The 12,556-nt window shown below is 40.0% G+C and overlaps 1 protein-coding gene across 3 annotated transcripts in view; it reads left to right on the forward strand.

Annotated features, from left to right (window-relative positions):
• Window positions 1–12,556, forward strand: part of VMP1 (vacuole membrane protein 1) — a 64,290-nt gene that overhangs the window by 50,137 nt on the left and 1,597 nt on the right. For all 3 annotated transcript variants that reach the window (XM_084492808.1, XM_084492809.1, XM_084492810.1), the window contains exons 10-11: window positions 823–884; window positions 11,917–12,019. In XM_084492808.1, coding sequence (XP_084348934.1) covers window positions 823–884; window positions 11,917–12,019 — 165 coding nt within the window. The remainder of the gene's footprint in view (window positions 1–822; window positions 885–11,916; window positions 12,020–12,556) is intronic.

A 12,556-nucleotide genomic window follows, 5' to 3' on the forward strand; every position in this document is an offset into this window, starting at 1 on the left:
TTTCCATACTAGTGAATGCGCTTCTCATTAGATCATGTTTAAATTCATTTAAGGAGACCGTGGGAACTGTTTGTCTGTATAGGTACATCTAGACGTAGTCTTGCTCACTCTTTGCAAACAAACAAGCTATTGAATGTGACACAAGGAATTAGCAAAAGCTATTTTTAAAAAAATTAACATGACAGAAGAGAAGGGAGAGGTAAAATTACAGACACTTGTTTTTTGTGGAAAATAAGCCATGTGTTATAGAATTGTCTTCTACTGAAATTATTCTGTTTCAAATTATCATTCTCTAATGCAATGGATTATCTATCTTCCCTGAAGTTGGTCTTCTCTGAAGGTACCCAATGGCTCTTACTTGTTCTTCACTAGGTGTTTCTTTGTTTTGCTTCTCTCTGAAGCACGTGAACAAGGGGGCTATCATTTTTTCATCTCTGTGATCTGTAAGTCCGTCTGTTTGTGTAATGGGATGTGAATTTTTCTGCACAGTGCTGACTGTTTTTCCATTAAAAACATTGTTGACGGAGTAAAATGACCTTGAGCTTCTGGGAATTTAAGTTTGGGGAGGATGCGAATGGTTAGTAACACAGGCTACAAAAACATTGCAAGAAACGAGATCTATGAGGAAATAGAATAATAAAGTAAATAGCTTTGCTCTCTTCTGCCTAGTTTTGAAAAGAGTACTGAAAAACAGAAAAGTGAAGGGAAAACTAAGTGCTGGAGAAGCAGTTGGATTGGAAAGGAACATAATTTGTTGTACACCATTGTCTTTGCTTCCCCTTTGATCAAACATTTCTCTAACTGACGTTTTCCTTCCTACAGAAACTTTTCGTTATTATAACATTCAGCAAACATATAGTGGAGCAGATGGTGTCCCTAATTGGGTGAGTAATTCTTTAACACACTAATACCTTCACTCATTAAGTGGAAAAATACTGGAGGAGCTAAATCAGATGTGCTGAAAACTGTGCTTTGCTTGTAAGTGCCACCTTTGGCAAACTGCTAGCTCAGGTCTTCTTTGCAACTTCATTCCTCACCTGAAAGGCTTCAAGTGCTTCAAGAAACATAATAGCATTGAAGGTCAGATGGCCTGAATATCTGATATCTACATTTAACTTTCACCCCAAAATATGATACATCAATTAATTATAGCTTGCTACACTTGTTGAGTGCAAATGCACTGGTTTTTGTTGACTTTTTTCAGTGTTGTGTTGGGATCCTATGACAAAAACTGAAAGGACTGTTGTGATGTTTGCAGTGTCTCAAAATGATGATAAACATCTTACATAATGAGAGTTGCCTTATATAAAATACTAAATTTGTCATAAAATGTCAGGCTGAAAAGTTTTTTTTATGTAATATTATATCTCCAGTCTGTTAAACTTCATTTTTTGTAGGAGAAATGAGCATTTTCATGGGTAAACTGTGCCAATTTTGAGAAAGCTTGTCTTTTTTTTCCCTGGAGTTCTTTAGTAATTGATTACTGTTTTTTATTTTTTAAGTGAAAATCTTGGTTTAAAACAAGATTAAGCTGATATTAGCTGCGTTTTTGCTTATATATATATAAAAACAATATATGAGATGTTGCCTTCATGGGCTTGACTGATTATTGAAGACTGAAGTGCCAGACTTCTGCCTCACCTACCTGTTCAGTCATCACATTCTGTGCACTTCTTACAAATCCAGTGTTGATGTTAACAGTGAAAGCCTGGTAATCCAACAAATTAGATCTCAATAATATTTTTTAACCTAATATGGGTATCACAAATAAATCCTAAAGGAGTTTTTCCTTTTCCAAGGTCTTTCACTTGTCATGTGGGGCAAACTGATTGATATTTTGCTACCCAAACTTTAATAGCTGAGTTCAAATTAAAAATAATAATAATAATAATAAAGCCGTACTCCTCAAGAACACTTTCAGGAGAGGAGTGTCTGGAAATAATTGCTTTTAAAATATGTAGACTTGAAGTAGTAATGCTATACAAAGAAAAAGGATTGTTAAAAGAAACGTTCTAGGGTTGTTTACTAATGAAACAAATCCTGACCTTATTACTTCCTGATCTTCTGACTGGGCGTCTGCTTTGTAACAAACATCCAAATCAATTTGTTGCTTTCAATATTTTAAAGAAGAAAATGAGAAATGTGGCTAATTTCAACAATCATTAGTTAGATTTTTGTAGTATTAATCACACCAGACAATTTACTACTAGTTTTTAATCAACACTGCTACTAAGCTAGGTATATTTCCAAAGATCTCTTATCCTGCAGATCTTTGAGCCAAAACTAGTAGTTTTTTCCTACTTCATCTGTCTTGGAGATAATTTTGCCTCCAATTACATAGAATGCATTCACAAGACCTCTGCTGGATTCAGATTTTATTAGATGGTTGATGTCAGAGTTAAAAAATGTTCTCGAGAGACAGTAAGATTTTTGGAATGTCCCGGTATCCTTGACTTCTCCCAATCTGTCTGCTAGCATTACCTCATCAATTTCTTTCTAGAGTGAAGTATAGAATAAGTTAAACAATAGCTTGCATTAAACTTAATTAAAATATAGATCTATTTAATGGTTAGTAACTTAATTTTGATCAAATTCTATCCAACAATATGCCTTAAGACCTTTGTCTGAGATATTGCTTTTACACAATAGGAAATGTCTGAGCATGATACTTCAAAATAACAACTATATTCATGTGTGGGACAGCTAGCATCTAGACAGGAGATTAAGCTGAGATATGAGGTGGATTCTGAGAATATCTGATTTTATAAGCCAGTGGGAATGTCTCTAACTATGTGATTCCTAGTCAAAAAGCAAAAATGATTTACCTGTAGAGCTTGCCTGTAGCTCAGTAGTTGTCTGCGTTTGTTACTGGATGCTGTGCTTTAATTCAGGGTGATTTGATTTTACGTCTCTCTAGGCCTTCATACAAAAGGATCACAAAATATTCTTTCTATTAATTAAATGTAGAGAGAAAAGGGAAATAAAGGGGTGTGAATTTGAGAAGCTGTTTAAAAAAAAAAAAAAAAGAAAATATTGGCATTATCCAGTATAAAAAAGAGATAGGAAGGATGGGTGGTGGCAGCAGCAAGGCAAGCAGCAGCTGTGCTGCAGCAAGCCGTGGTATAGAGCGGGGTCAGTGCTAGCTGAGGGGAAGGGGGCATGGAAGGGGTTCAGAAACCGAAGCTTGCAGGAGTCCTGCAATCAAAGCTGAGCCAAAGATCCTGGTTGTCTACCCGAGGCCGGTAATTATCAACCTGTTCTACCAGTTAATAGTTTAAAGTTGTGTTATTGCTGTCAAAAATGCTCAAAGAGGATCGTGTTTTCTCCCAAGTGGTATTACTTTCATGAGCTCTTTGTGAGGAAGGGTGGCATGTAAGAGCTCTGCCTTGCATTCTCGTCACTTATTGATCATCCGTGTAAAATACTTGGATGCTGAGCTCATTTAAAATGTTTAATTATCATATGTGTTGTGGGTTTTCTTCTGTCTCTTAAAGCTTTTCACTTAATTTGTTCTTTACCTACAACTGCGGGGTTGTTTATGAAGGCACACCAAGCACGTTGCTTTTAAGCACGAACATATTTTCTTTGAAGTGGTAGTTTCAAATGCACATGAAGAATTCCCAGAAAAGAAGCAGTACTCTCCCTAAAGAAGCAGTACTCAAAGCTCACACCACGCATACCATCCACACCGCCGTCTGCCATCAATTTGGGGTAAATGTTAGAATGAGAAAAATTTAATCTTTTAAATTCAACGTGGTCTGTTTGTATTTGGTGGAAACGAGCTCATCATTTTGGAACTTGGGAAAAAAATCTAAAAAATTCAGAAATGTGTTTTACATAGCAGTAGGCACCCAGTGGCCTCCACCTCAGAAGCAGCTGAACTTCAGTGGCAAGTGGTGTGGGTGCATCTCCTCGGGACAGTCACACCCTGCGGGCACAGCGTCCCTGCTGAGCACCCTGATAGTGCCTGGAGCAGCTCCTCAGGTGTGATAAGTGATCCTGGGCTGCAGCAGGCAAGTCTTGGAGCAAAAGAAGGGAGCTGCTGCCCGTAGCAAATGATGTTTTGCTAATTTTAAGAGAAGTAGAAATTAATTTAGTCAATGAGTTAATGAACTGAGTCGTCACAGTAATTTGAAGTTTAGCACAAGGCAGTGAAACGCATGTAAAAAAATAAAAAATAAAATTGTGAACTTCCACGGATTTAGAAGTTAATAGAATATCAGAATATCAGAATATCAGAGGTACTGAAAGGCTTCTTAATCTGGTGTTTTTCTGGAACAAATTTTAATGCTTACCAGTTACGCCTGCCAGTTTGAATAATTGCATGTCTTAAAGCAAAACAGTTTTTTGGTAACAGGCACTTGAACCCTTGCCTTTACAAACCAGTTTGCTGCTATTTGGTGTGCCGTAGTTCTTTGCTTCACGGCTTAATCTCAGCTGATTCTTGCAAGGAGCACGATGTTCCCTGTAGGAAAGGAGTACGAGTGGAATTATGGCGACTGACGTAACTGGAAACTTTGCTTCAAGATGTACACAATTCTTGAAGGAAAAAAAAAAAGTATCAGTTTAGGTTATTTCTTTAGAATATAAGCAAGTCAAGAAGCTACAGTCATAAAGGGCTGCACCAGAAATAAAATGTCCTCGGGTGGAACAAGTCCTGTTCCTGATTCAGAGCGTGCCCTGCAATTCCTCTGCCTTCTGGGGGCCGTCAGCAGGGGATGACCGCGGAGCACGGCCCCGCCAGGTGACCTCCACGGCCTCACACCCCTCTGCTTTCCACCAGCAGCACAGGGGCCAGGCCTGCTCTGCCAGCCACACCTTCTGCTTCGGGGACCTTTGTTTTGCATATGTGCCCTAAAGTCCGTATCCGGTGGCCGTATCCTGTTTTTGTTACAGGGTATTTTGAAATAGAGTTTCCAATCAGCATTTGAACTAAGACCTCTGTAGCAGAAATCAATTGAAAATACCCTGAAATGGCTGAGCATGTGGATAAGCGAGCAGTGACTTTAAAATCTCCTGAGATAAGTGCTTTTGGAAGTTTATTGCAACACACCTGACACTTCGGTACCATAAATCACTGGCTCCCCTCCCACAGGTATATCGGAAACCTGTGGGACCGTGCCCTGGTACTACACCCCCTGCACAATAGATCAGCTCTGCACAACAAAGGCGTCAGCGTCTTGAAAGGGACACAGATGTGAATGAAATTTGAGTAGCTTTGGTGTTGAAAACCTTCCAGTGGATCACAGCAGAATTATAAAAAGTTTATTTGCAAAAGGCTTGTAGGGTTTAAACAAGCAAGCTTTTTTTATATATATATAAATTGTGTGTCCCAAAATCGTGCTATATCTTTAAAATGCAGAGAAGTTTCCTTACAAAGAGCAATGTGGAGCAGAGTTAAGAACCAGCAGGTCAGAGATGTTGCAATTCCTACTTCTGAGAGCATTGGCCTTAGCGTAACAGAATGTCCCAAGGAAAATGCTTTGCAGGCGGCTTGGTTAACGTGGGTATTGGAGCACAGCGCCAGGTAGGAATGACGTCAAACGGGCAACAATTTTAGCTTAGTAATCTCCAAGTCAGATATTTTCTTTCCTCATCTCATAAAACCAAGTGAATCTGCCAGGCTTAACCCTCAGTGTCTCTGCTGATCCTGGCCATAAAGGCGATGGACTTGCTGCGGCTGCAGGGCGCTGCACGCAGCTCGCACCGAGCTGTCGCCAAATGCTCTGAAGCCGAAGCAGCAGTGGGGGATGCCGGAGCTGTGCTTACTCCCTCTGGTTTTGGAGCCCAGGTTTGCTGTGAATGCTCTCTTTGAGCCACGGGCACCTTGGGAGCCCGGCCAGACTCGCTGCAGCGTAATCTGTCACGGCTGAGTCAGGCCGGGAGGCTGAGGTCCGTTCTGAGTCACGGCAGCAGGGTCCTGGTATTGGCTGAGCCTCAGGGAAATGGATGGTTTAAATACTGTGAGAATCTTTATCAGCACAGGAAATGACAGCTCATTAAAATACTAACCGTTAAGCCTGTTTAGATCACTGTCTGGAAAAAAATTAACCATTGCAGGTTCAGATAACTTGCAGGAAGAAAGGTGCTCTATTCAGAGAGCGAGCAGTATGCAAACTAATCAGCTTTGTACTTGTCTGGTGGCACAGAAACGTTTCCACTGGAATCTCTTTTTCAAGGCTTTATAAAACTTTTAAGAAGTTGGTGGTGCTGGAGCAAAGCTTTGAGTTTCTCTTGGGGGACGGAGAGTTGAGATAACCAAACACAAGGCCTCATACTAATGCCATGATGCTTGCAGGATGGAGTTTAGCCGTGTTCTTACGGAGAACACAGAAATGTGAATCAAACACAGACCCCAAAGTGTGGGAGGAATGGGTGCTGGGTGCGATGGTTGTTGCTGTTTTGCATGCAGCTGTTGTTAGCTGCTCAAAGGTGAGAGCCTGTGCTTGGTCCCCTGGCCTGGCTGTCAATAGCTGCTCCAATTTAAATTGAAATACTTCTTAAAAAAAACAAAGTTGGAGGTTCTGGAAGGGACGACTTCATCCCAGCACACTCCCTCCTTCAGTTCATCACATTCTTCAGCGCCACTGAACTCCCTTTTTGTAGCAGGAGATAATCTCTGGCCTCAGGCCATGCTCGCTCCCGGACAGCAGGATGAGATGGTGAATGTGCGCGGGGCTGTGCTGACAAAACACACAATGAAATTTTCCTCTTCGTTTGGTTTGCTGTTATTTAAAAATTCTTCCCTGTTGTCTTCATTCTGAATTGGAGTGCTGGCATTTCCTAAGAGGATGTTTTGCTGTAGCTGGCCGAGCCCAAATAGCCAAACTTTAGCAAAAGGGGAGTGACATCGTGTCCCCCAGACCCTGGCAGTCTGGGCCACACTTGACAGCCAGAGAGCCTGACAAAATCAATCCCCGTGTGAAGTTAAACATTTTTTCCAAATTAAGCTGTGGATATTAGGGAGATCGTCTACGAGACGGGGCTGGGGCTGTGATTCAATGCCACATCACCTTCCCAAGCAGGGCGGCGGTGTGCTTCGGCCTGGGAGCCTGATGGCTCGTGTGTGTGCCATTGATTCACTGCTTACGGTTCCGATTTCCCTTCAGGTCATTGCCATGATAAAAAGGGATTTCCAGGATTTCACAGAGCAGAGCTTAACGTGTCTTGGTCATCACAACTGAGGGACTGATCCCAGTCGCTCCCGTGAGCTGCTGAACAGAGTAAAAATTTGAGAACTGGATGCCACTGGAGGTCTTATTGACATCTTTAATTTCAATCAAAGGAAATGGAGTTTAAGAACTGCTTAAAATTAATCAGCTGCTTAATTTTTAAGAGACAGCACTTGCTGTCTCTTACAAATGAAACTTTTAATAACATTTTAAAAAAGCAGCACAAGCCACCATATTCATCTTCTAAAAATGGGGGTCACCCATGGCAACTTGGTAGTTTTCTTAAAACACTTGCTAATTCTAACATTTGTCTCTGGAAAAGTGGTCAAACACGCACATGTGCGGGGGTTTTTGGAGATGGAAACTGTGTATCCTCAACTGTAAATTGATTATTTTGTGAAATGTTAGCAGTGGTTAGTGATTCACAAATGGGGCGTTTAGATACAGACCTGTGCTTCAGTATTTAGTGCAGCTTGCAATTACTTGTACCTTCGCAGACTGAAGGTATGGGTTGTGAAATTTGTTAGTTGGGGATAACCTCTAGCCTTTATGATCTATTAAGATGATAGATTTGCCTTTCAAAAGTGCAAATACAATGATCAAATTGGTTTAGTTTTCATATTAGCAAAGCAGAGTTGACTGGAGTACTGAAGAACTTGATAATTTTTGTTAATTTAGCATAGGAAAAATATTTTTTTCCTCTGGACTTGGTGCTTAGTCCACGTGTTTGAGAAAATTCCTTCCTGTGCTTCAAAAGACTGTTACAAAAAGCAGTTTCCTAAAAATCTTTCCTGCCACTTCATGCCTTTGCGGTTCAAATATTGTCAGTCATTCTTTTAAATCTGAAAGCAAATTACTGAATTGCACAGAGTGCTATAAAAAACAGCTTCACTGTTAGTGGGATAAGTTTTAGGGCTAATACTGTCAGAATATGTACACCCTTGGTGTGTTTTTAAACAAATCCTGGAACTTCTCTGCTGGCTGTGTAGTGTGGTGCTTCAGATAGCTGTGAAATTTTGTTCTATCTGTGGAAAACTATTATGACATTCTCATTTAGATAGAAATCACGGCTCTTAATTAACAATAACAAGGGGAGAGGAGGAGCAGATGCATCCGTTCAGTTACGAGCACCAGGTAATGCATCTGAAAACAGGCTTCAGCAGTGAAAACAAAATTCTTGATGGGTGCTTGTGTGTATTACATTGCAAATAATCTTTTTTACTAAAATGTTGTGTTTTTGATATATTTAAGCTCTAACAAAGACTAGTGCAATTTTTGAAGTCTGTTTGAACTTCCAATTCCTTGTGAAGCATTTAATTTTAGCAGAAAATGAACGTGAGTTAAAACAAATTGTGAGCTGAGTGCTTAACTTTTTCTAAAGTTACTAATGAATCCAAATATCTGCAAAGTTTTTTCTCCAAAAAAAAAAAAAAAAAAAAAATCAGAATCTTTTGGTAAAGCTGTCGCCAGCCTTTGTTCTGCAGCTGAATTGTGCTGAGGGGCTGGAGCACAGCAGCAGTGCAGCCACCTCGCTGCTAACTGCAAATTGCGTGACAACCAGAGAGCAGCTCGGGAAACGTGTTCATTGCTTGACAGACAACCTCTGGCTGAATAACTTCTTCTAGTGAATGACTTTTTTTGCTTCAAGGTGAAGTCCCCCAGCAGCTCGCTATGACCTACGTTTTTACAGGGATGGTGCGGGTCTTTTTTTGGGGGTGTTGTGTTTTGGCAGATAGAGACTACAAAGCGTGGCTGAGCTCAGTTCTGTGGTGTGTCAAGTTTCTTTTCTTTTGTCATCCTCTCCTACTCCTTATTTGAAAGACAAGAGGCTTTATTTTCAAAGGAAAATGCCAGGAATTAGTTTCAGGCTGTCCTACAACGGGGTTATCTTCCAGCATCTTCCTTCAAGTCGGATGTGTAAAGGTGCCTGTGGTTTGCATCGAGGCTCCTGAAACTGCGGTAGCCTTTTGAAGACTTTTTTTTTTAAAGTCTGATCTTAAAGTCAGTGCTAAGTGGCGCAGAATTGTGATGCAAATCTCTTCCTTTTGCATTTTTGCATTTTACCTGCCTCTGGGCTGAAGTGTAGCACCTAAAGATCCAGGCTGAAGCCTCCCCCTTTCCCCTTTGATGCCTTGCTGAGCTGAACTTCATATTTCTGAGGGGAACCTCTCACTCAGTTCTAACTAACTAAATGAAAAGTAGGGGATTTATTTTTTAATTTACAGATCATAAAATTATTTTTATGCTTCGGTATTAGCCAAATAAGTTGGCTGGTTCAGTAAATCACAGAATGTTGTTGAAAGGGTACAAGTAACCAGAACTAACCCTCTGAGCTGGGAGTTTGAGAATTTTATATCTAATACTGTGGGTGCACAGAGGAGATTATTTTCTAGACGCTGCTGTGCTTAATTTTACTTAGTTAAACCTCTGCATTTTTTTTCAGTATTAGATGTCTGTGAATGTGCAAAGTGATGCAGATTTTTAGAAATGAAGGTCCTTACGTTCAGGATTTTACAGTTCTTCAAAACAGCTATAATAAAATGGATGTCATACACTTAATTTTTAATCATGCTCACAAAGAGAAGATACTGAATGCTTTTAGTGGGGAAAAAAATGAAGTAGAGCATTGATACACCCAAATCCTTTCAAGCATCTGAACTTGGTTTTCTTGTTTTTGTTCTGTTGTTTAATGCTCACTGGGCACTGACTTGGTTCAGTTTTCAGAAAAAGAAAGAGAAAAAAAGGAGGATTTTGAATAAGTATTCTGTTAATCACTATTCTCATAATTTAAATATTCCTCACTTTGTACCCATGTAAAATTTTAGAAGTGAAGTATTACCTCCAGTAGCTTTTCCTGCTTCCAAGTGCCAATTGAAAAAAGAACAGAAAGCCCAGACCAGAATTCTTTAAAGCCGTGACTCGTTCTGATCAGCGAGTCACCAGGAGAGTGTTTTACCACAAAAAAAGTGGGATTCTTAAGGGTGGGTTTTGCAAAACTGGAAATTGTTTGTAAAAAGTTGACGTGTTTTTATGTAAAATGTGTACTAGACGTGCTTTAGTCTCAACACTTCTTTTGGCTGAAAATCTACCACTCCAGGCACAAAATTTACTCACCCATTTGTATCATCGCTATGGTGAATCATGAGGGATACGCTCTTTGTCTAGTAAATGTTTTCAAAAAATTATTTGCCCCGACTGTAGTAAAGGAAATAAATTTCAGAGTGAGCTGTTTTGTTTCTTGAATCTGTGCGTTTTCATAAGTTTTTAAGATTAGGAAGCCATTACTTTTGAATTGGGCTATAGGATGGAACAGCTAAGATCATGTCAGAACAGGAGACTGAGGAAAATAATTTGAGATGTAGCCCCACGTAGCAATAGCAGCCATTCAGAGAGGAGGTGATGGGTTTGTAATCCTGTCTGTGTATGTCTTGGTGACTGAATCCTAAGTCCTCTCTGAAATAATAGAATGAGAACTGTAGCAATGAAATTTAAGGAGACTTTTAAATGTAGAATATCATATTAATTTATTTAAAATAATATTAAAAAAAAAATGCAACAAACCAGTTCTCTTGGAAAATCAGATGGTGTTTGTCAGCGATGGGGAATCTCCCCTAGTTCTTGTTAGGAGCGCTGGGTGTATAAATGTGGATTAAACTTTGGGACTGTGCTCTCAGATAGCGCTTGCATCAACACCACCCGTTGCTGCTGGGGGTAATTTAATTTCTTCTGTGTAACACCTCAGCTTTTTTGTGTGCCGGGGCAATTTCTAAAGCTCCTCGCGCCTCCTGCTAAATAGTGTGGTGTGAAGATCAAAAGAAAAGTCACCTGTGTTGGTTTTGGTTGGGGTCTGGATCGGCTGCAGTGTTCACAGGCTGGAACGTGGTGGCTGCTCTGCCTGTCCCGCGTTAACACCTTTGCTTTGGAGGTCCGGGAGTGCTCCTAGTGCCACAAGCCTATCGGTGATCTTTATACGTTAGTGTAAGAACAAGGTGTTTGGTAACGTATTGTAGCTTTTGTGCAAGTCATCTGCCATAAACCATGAAATGATTCAGAACAGGGTTCATAGTTCTTTCTTTGTTCCTTTGTTAATCACTGACTTGTGGGAGGTGCCTGTAGAATTTGCTAATGCATTCTTTTTGGGTAAGGATGACGCACAGATTGTCCTAATAAGGACTTAGTTTGAGAAAGGGGCCGTCTTCTTTGAGAAGATAGGGGCAAGTCATAGGGCGAGCAGTTTCTTTTTTAACTGAGGGATGACACAAGCACAAGTCATTTCCTTATTAATCGGTTCAAACCAGTTCTTACAGGAACTGCTGGTGATAAATGTGGGACTTCTGAGAAGTCATTCATTTTATTCTCAGCACTGCATCAGTGCACAGCCTCAGCTGGCTTCTCCCGGGCTTTAAGGAAATGCTCTAGCTCACGGCTTCTTTCTGTCTTACCAACAGTGTATTACCGCTGATTTGCTCTGAAATATTTTTCTTTTTAAACGCCTTTTGAGGATCTGGGGAAATACGTCCCTTTCTGAAATACCAGCTAAAAGATAAAATTCACTTTATTTTTGTGGTTATGATTTCCCAAGTAGCAGTACCCTTCCGAGCTGTAGCTCAGTCTGAACTTTGTTCTGTTTGGGTCAAGTGGTAAGTTATAAAAAAATATATATATACATATATCTCTTTTTTCTTTTTTTTTTTTTTTTTCTTCCCCTATTTTGTCTTGTTCTCTGGGATGAACTTTGCATCAGTGCTATTCCAAGTATAGGTCCTTCTCTTCAGAAGCCATTTCAAGAATATTTGGAAGCTCAGAGGATAAAACTTCACCACAAATCTGACAGTGGCGTGCCACAGGTAAGAGCCTCTCTGCCTCCCTCCCCAGTTAACTTTTCGTTTAGCTCTGTCTTTGGCTGGTCGGTTTTACTGATGTAACTCTTTATTCTGCTTTCAAAGATTTGCAGTGGCCCAGGGGATTAGTAAATTTTAATTTTAAAAGGAACCTGGGAATTAAAAACAATACTGTAACTTTATGTAACTGGATTGAAACCTTTTAGAGAACACAAAAAGCATTAAAACAACATCAGGGGCTCATTGTGCCTCTGTATTAGTGTGCCTATTTTGGAAGAGAAACTTAAGTTAAAAAAAAAAAGTCTCATTTACATGTGAAGTGATAGTGAACTGCGGGCAGCAGCAATGCTCCAGGAGCCGGTGGCTTCTGCAGCTTTAATGGCCAAGGAAAGGAACAAAATCCCCAAGTGGTAGTGTTCAAAAGGAAAAGGAAAATACAGTACTTTGAGTTGGTACAAAGGGGCAGAAGTCTCCTTTTACACAAAGTACTTAAAAAGTAAAATTTCAATTCAATTTCTAAGTCCCATTCCCCCTATAATTTTC

The sequence above is a fragment of the Aythya ferina genome (genome assembly GCF_964211825.1).
Source record: "Aythya ferina genome assembly, chromosome: 19".
In the NCBI taxonomy this organism is placed as follows: Eukaryota; Metazoa; Chordata; class Aves; order Anseriformes; family Anatidae; genus Aythya; species Aythya ferina.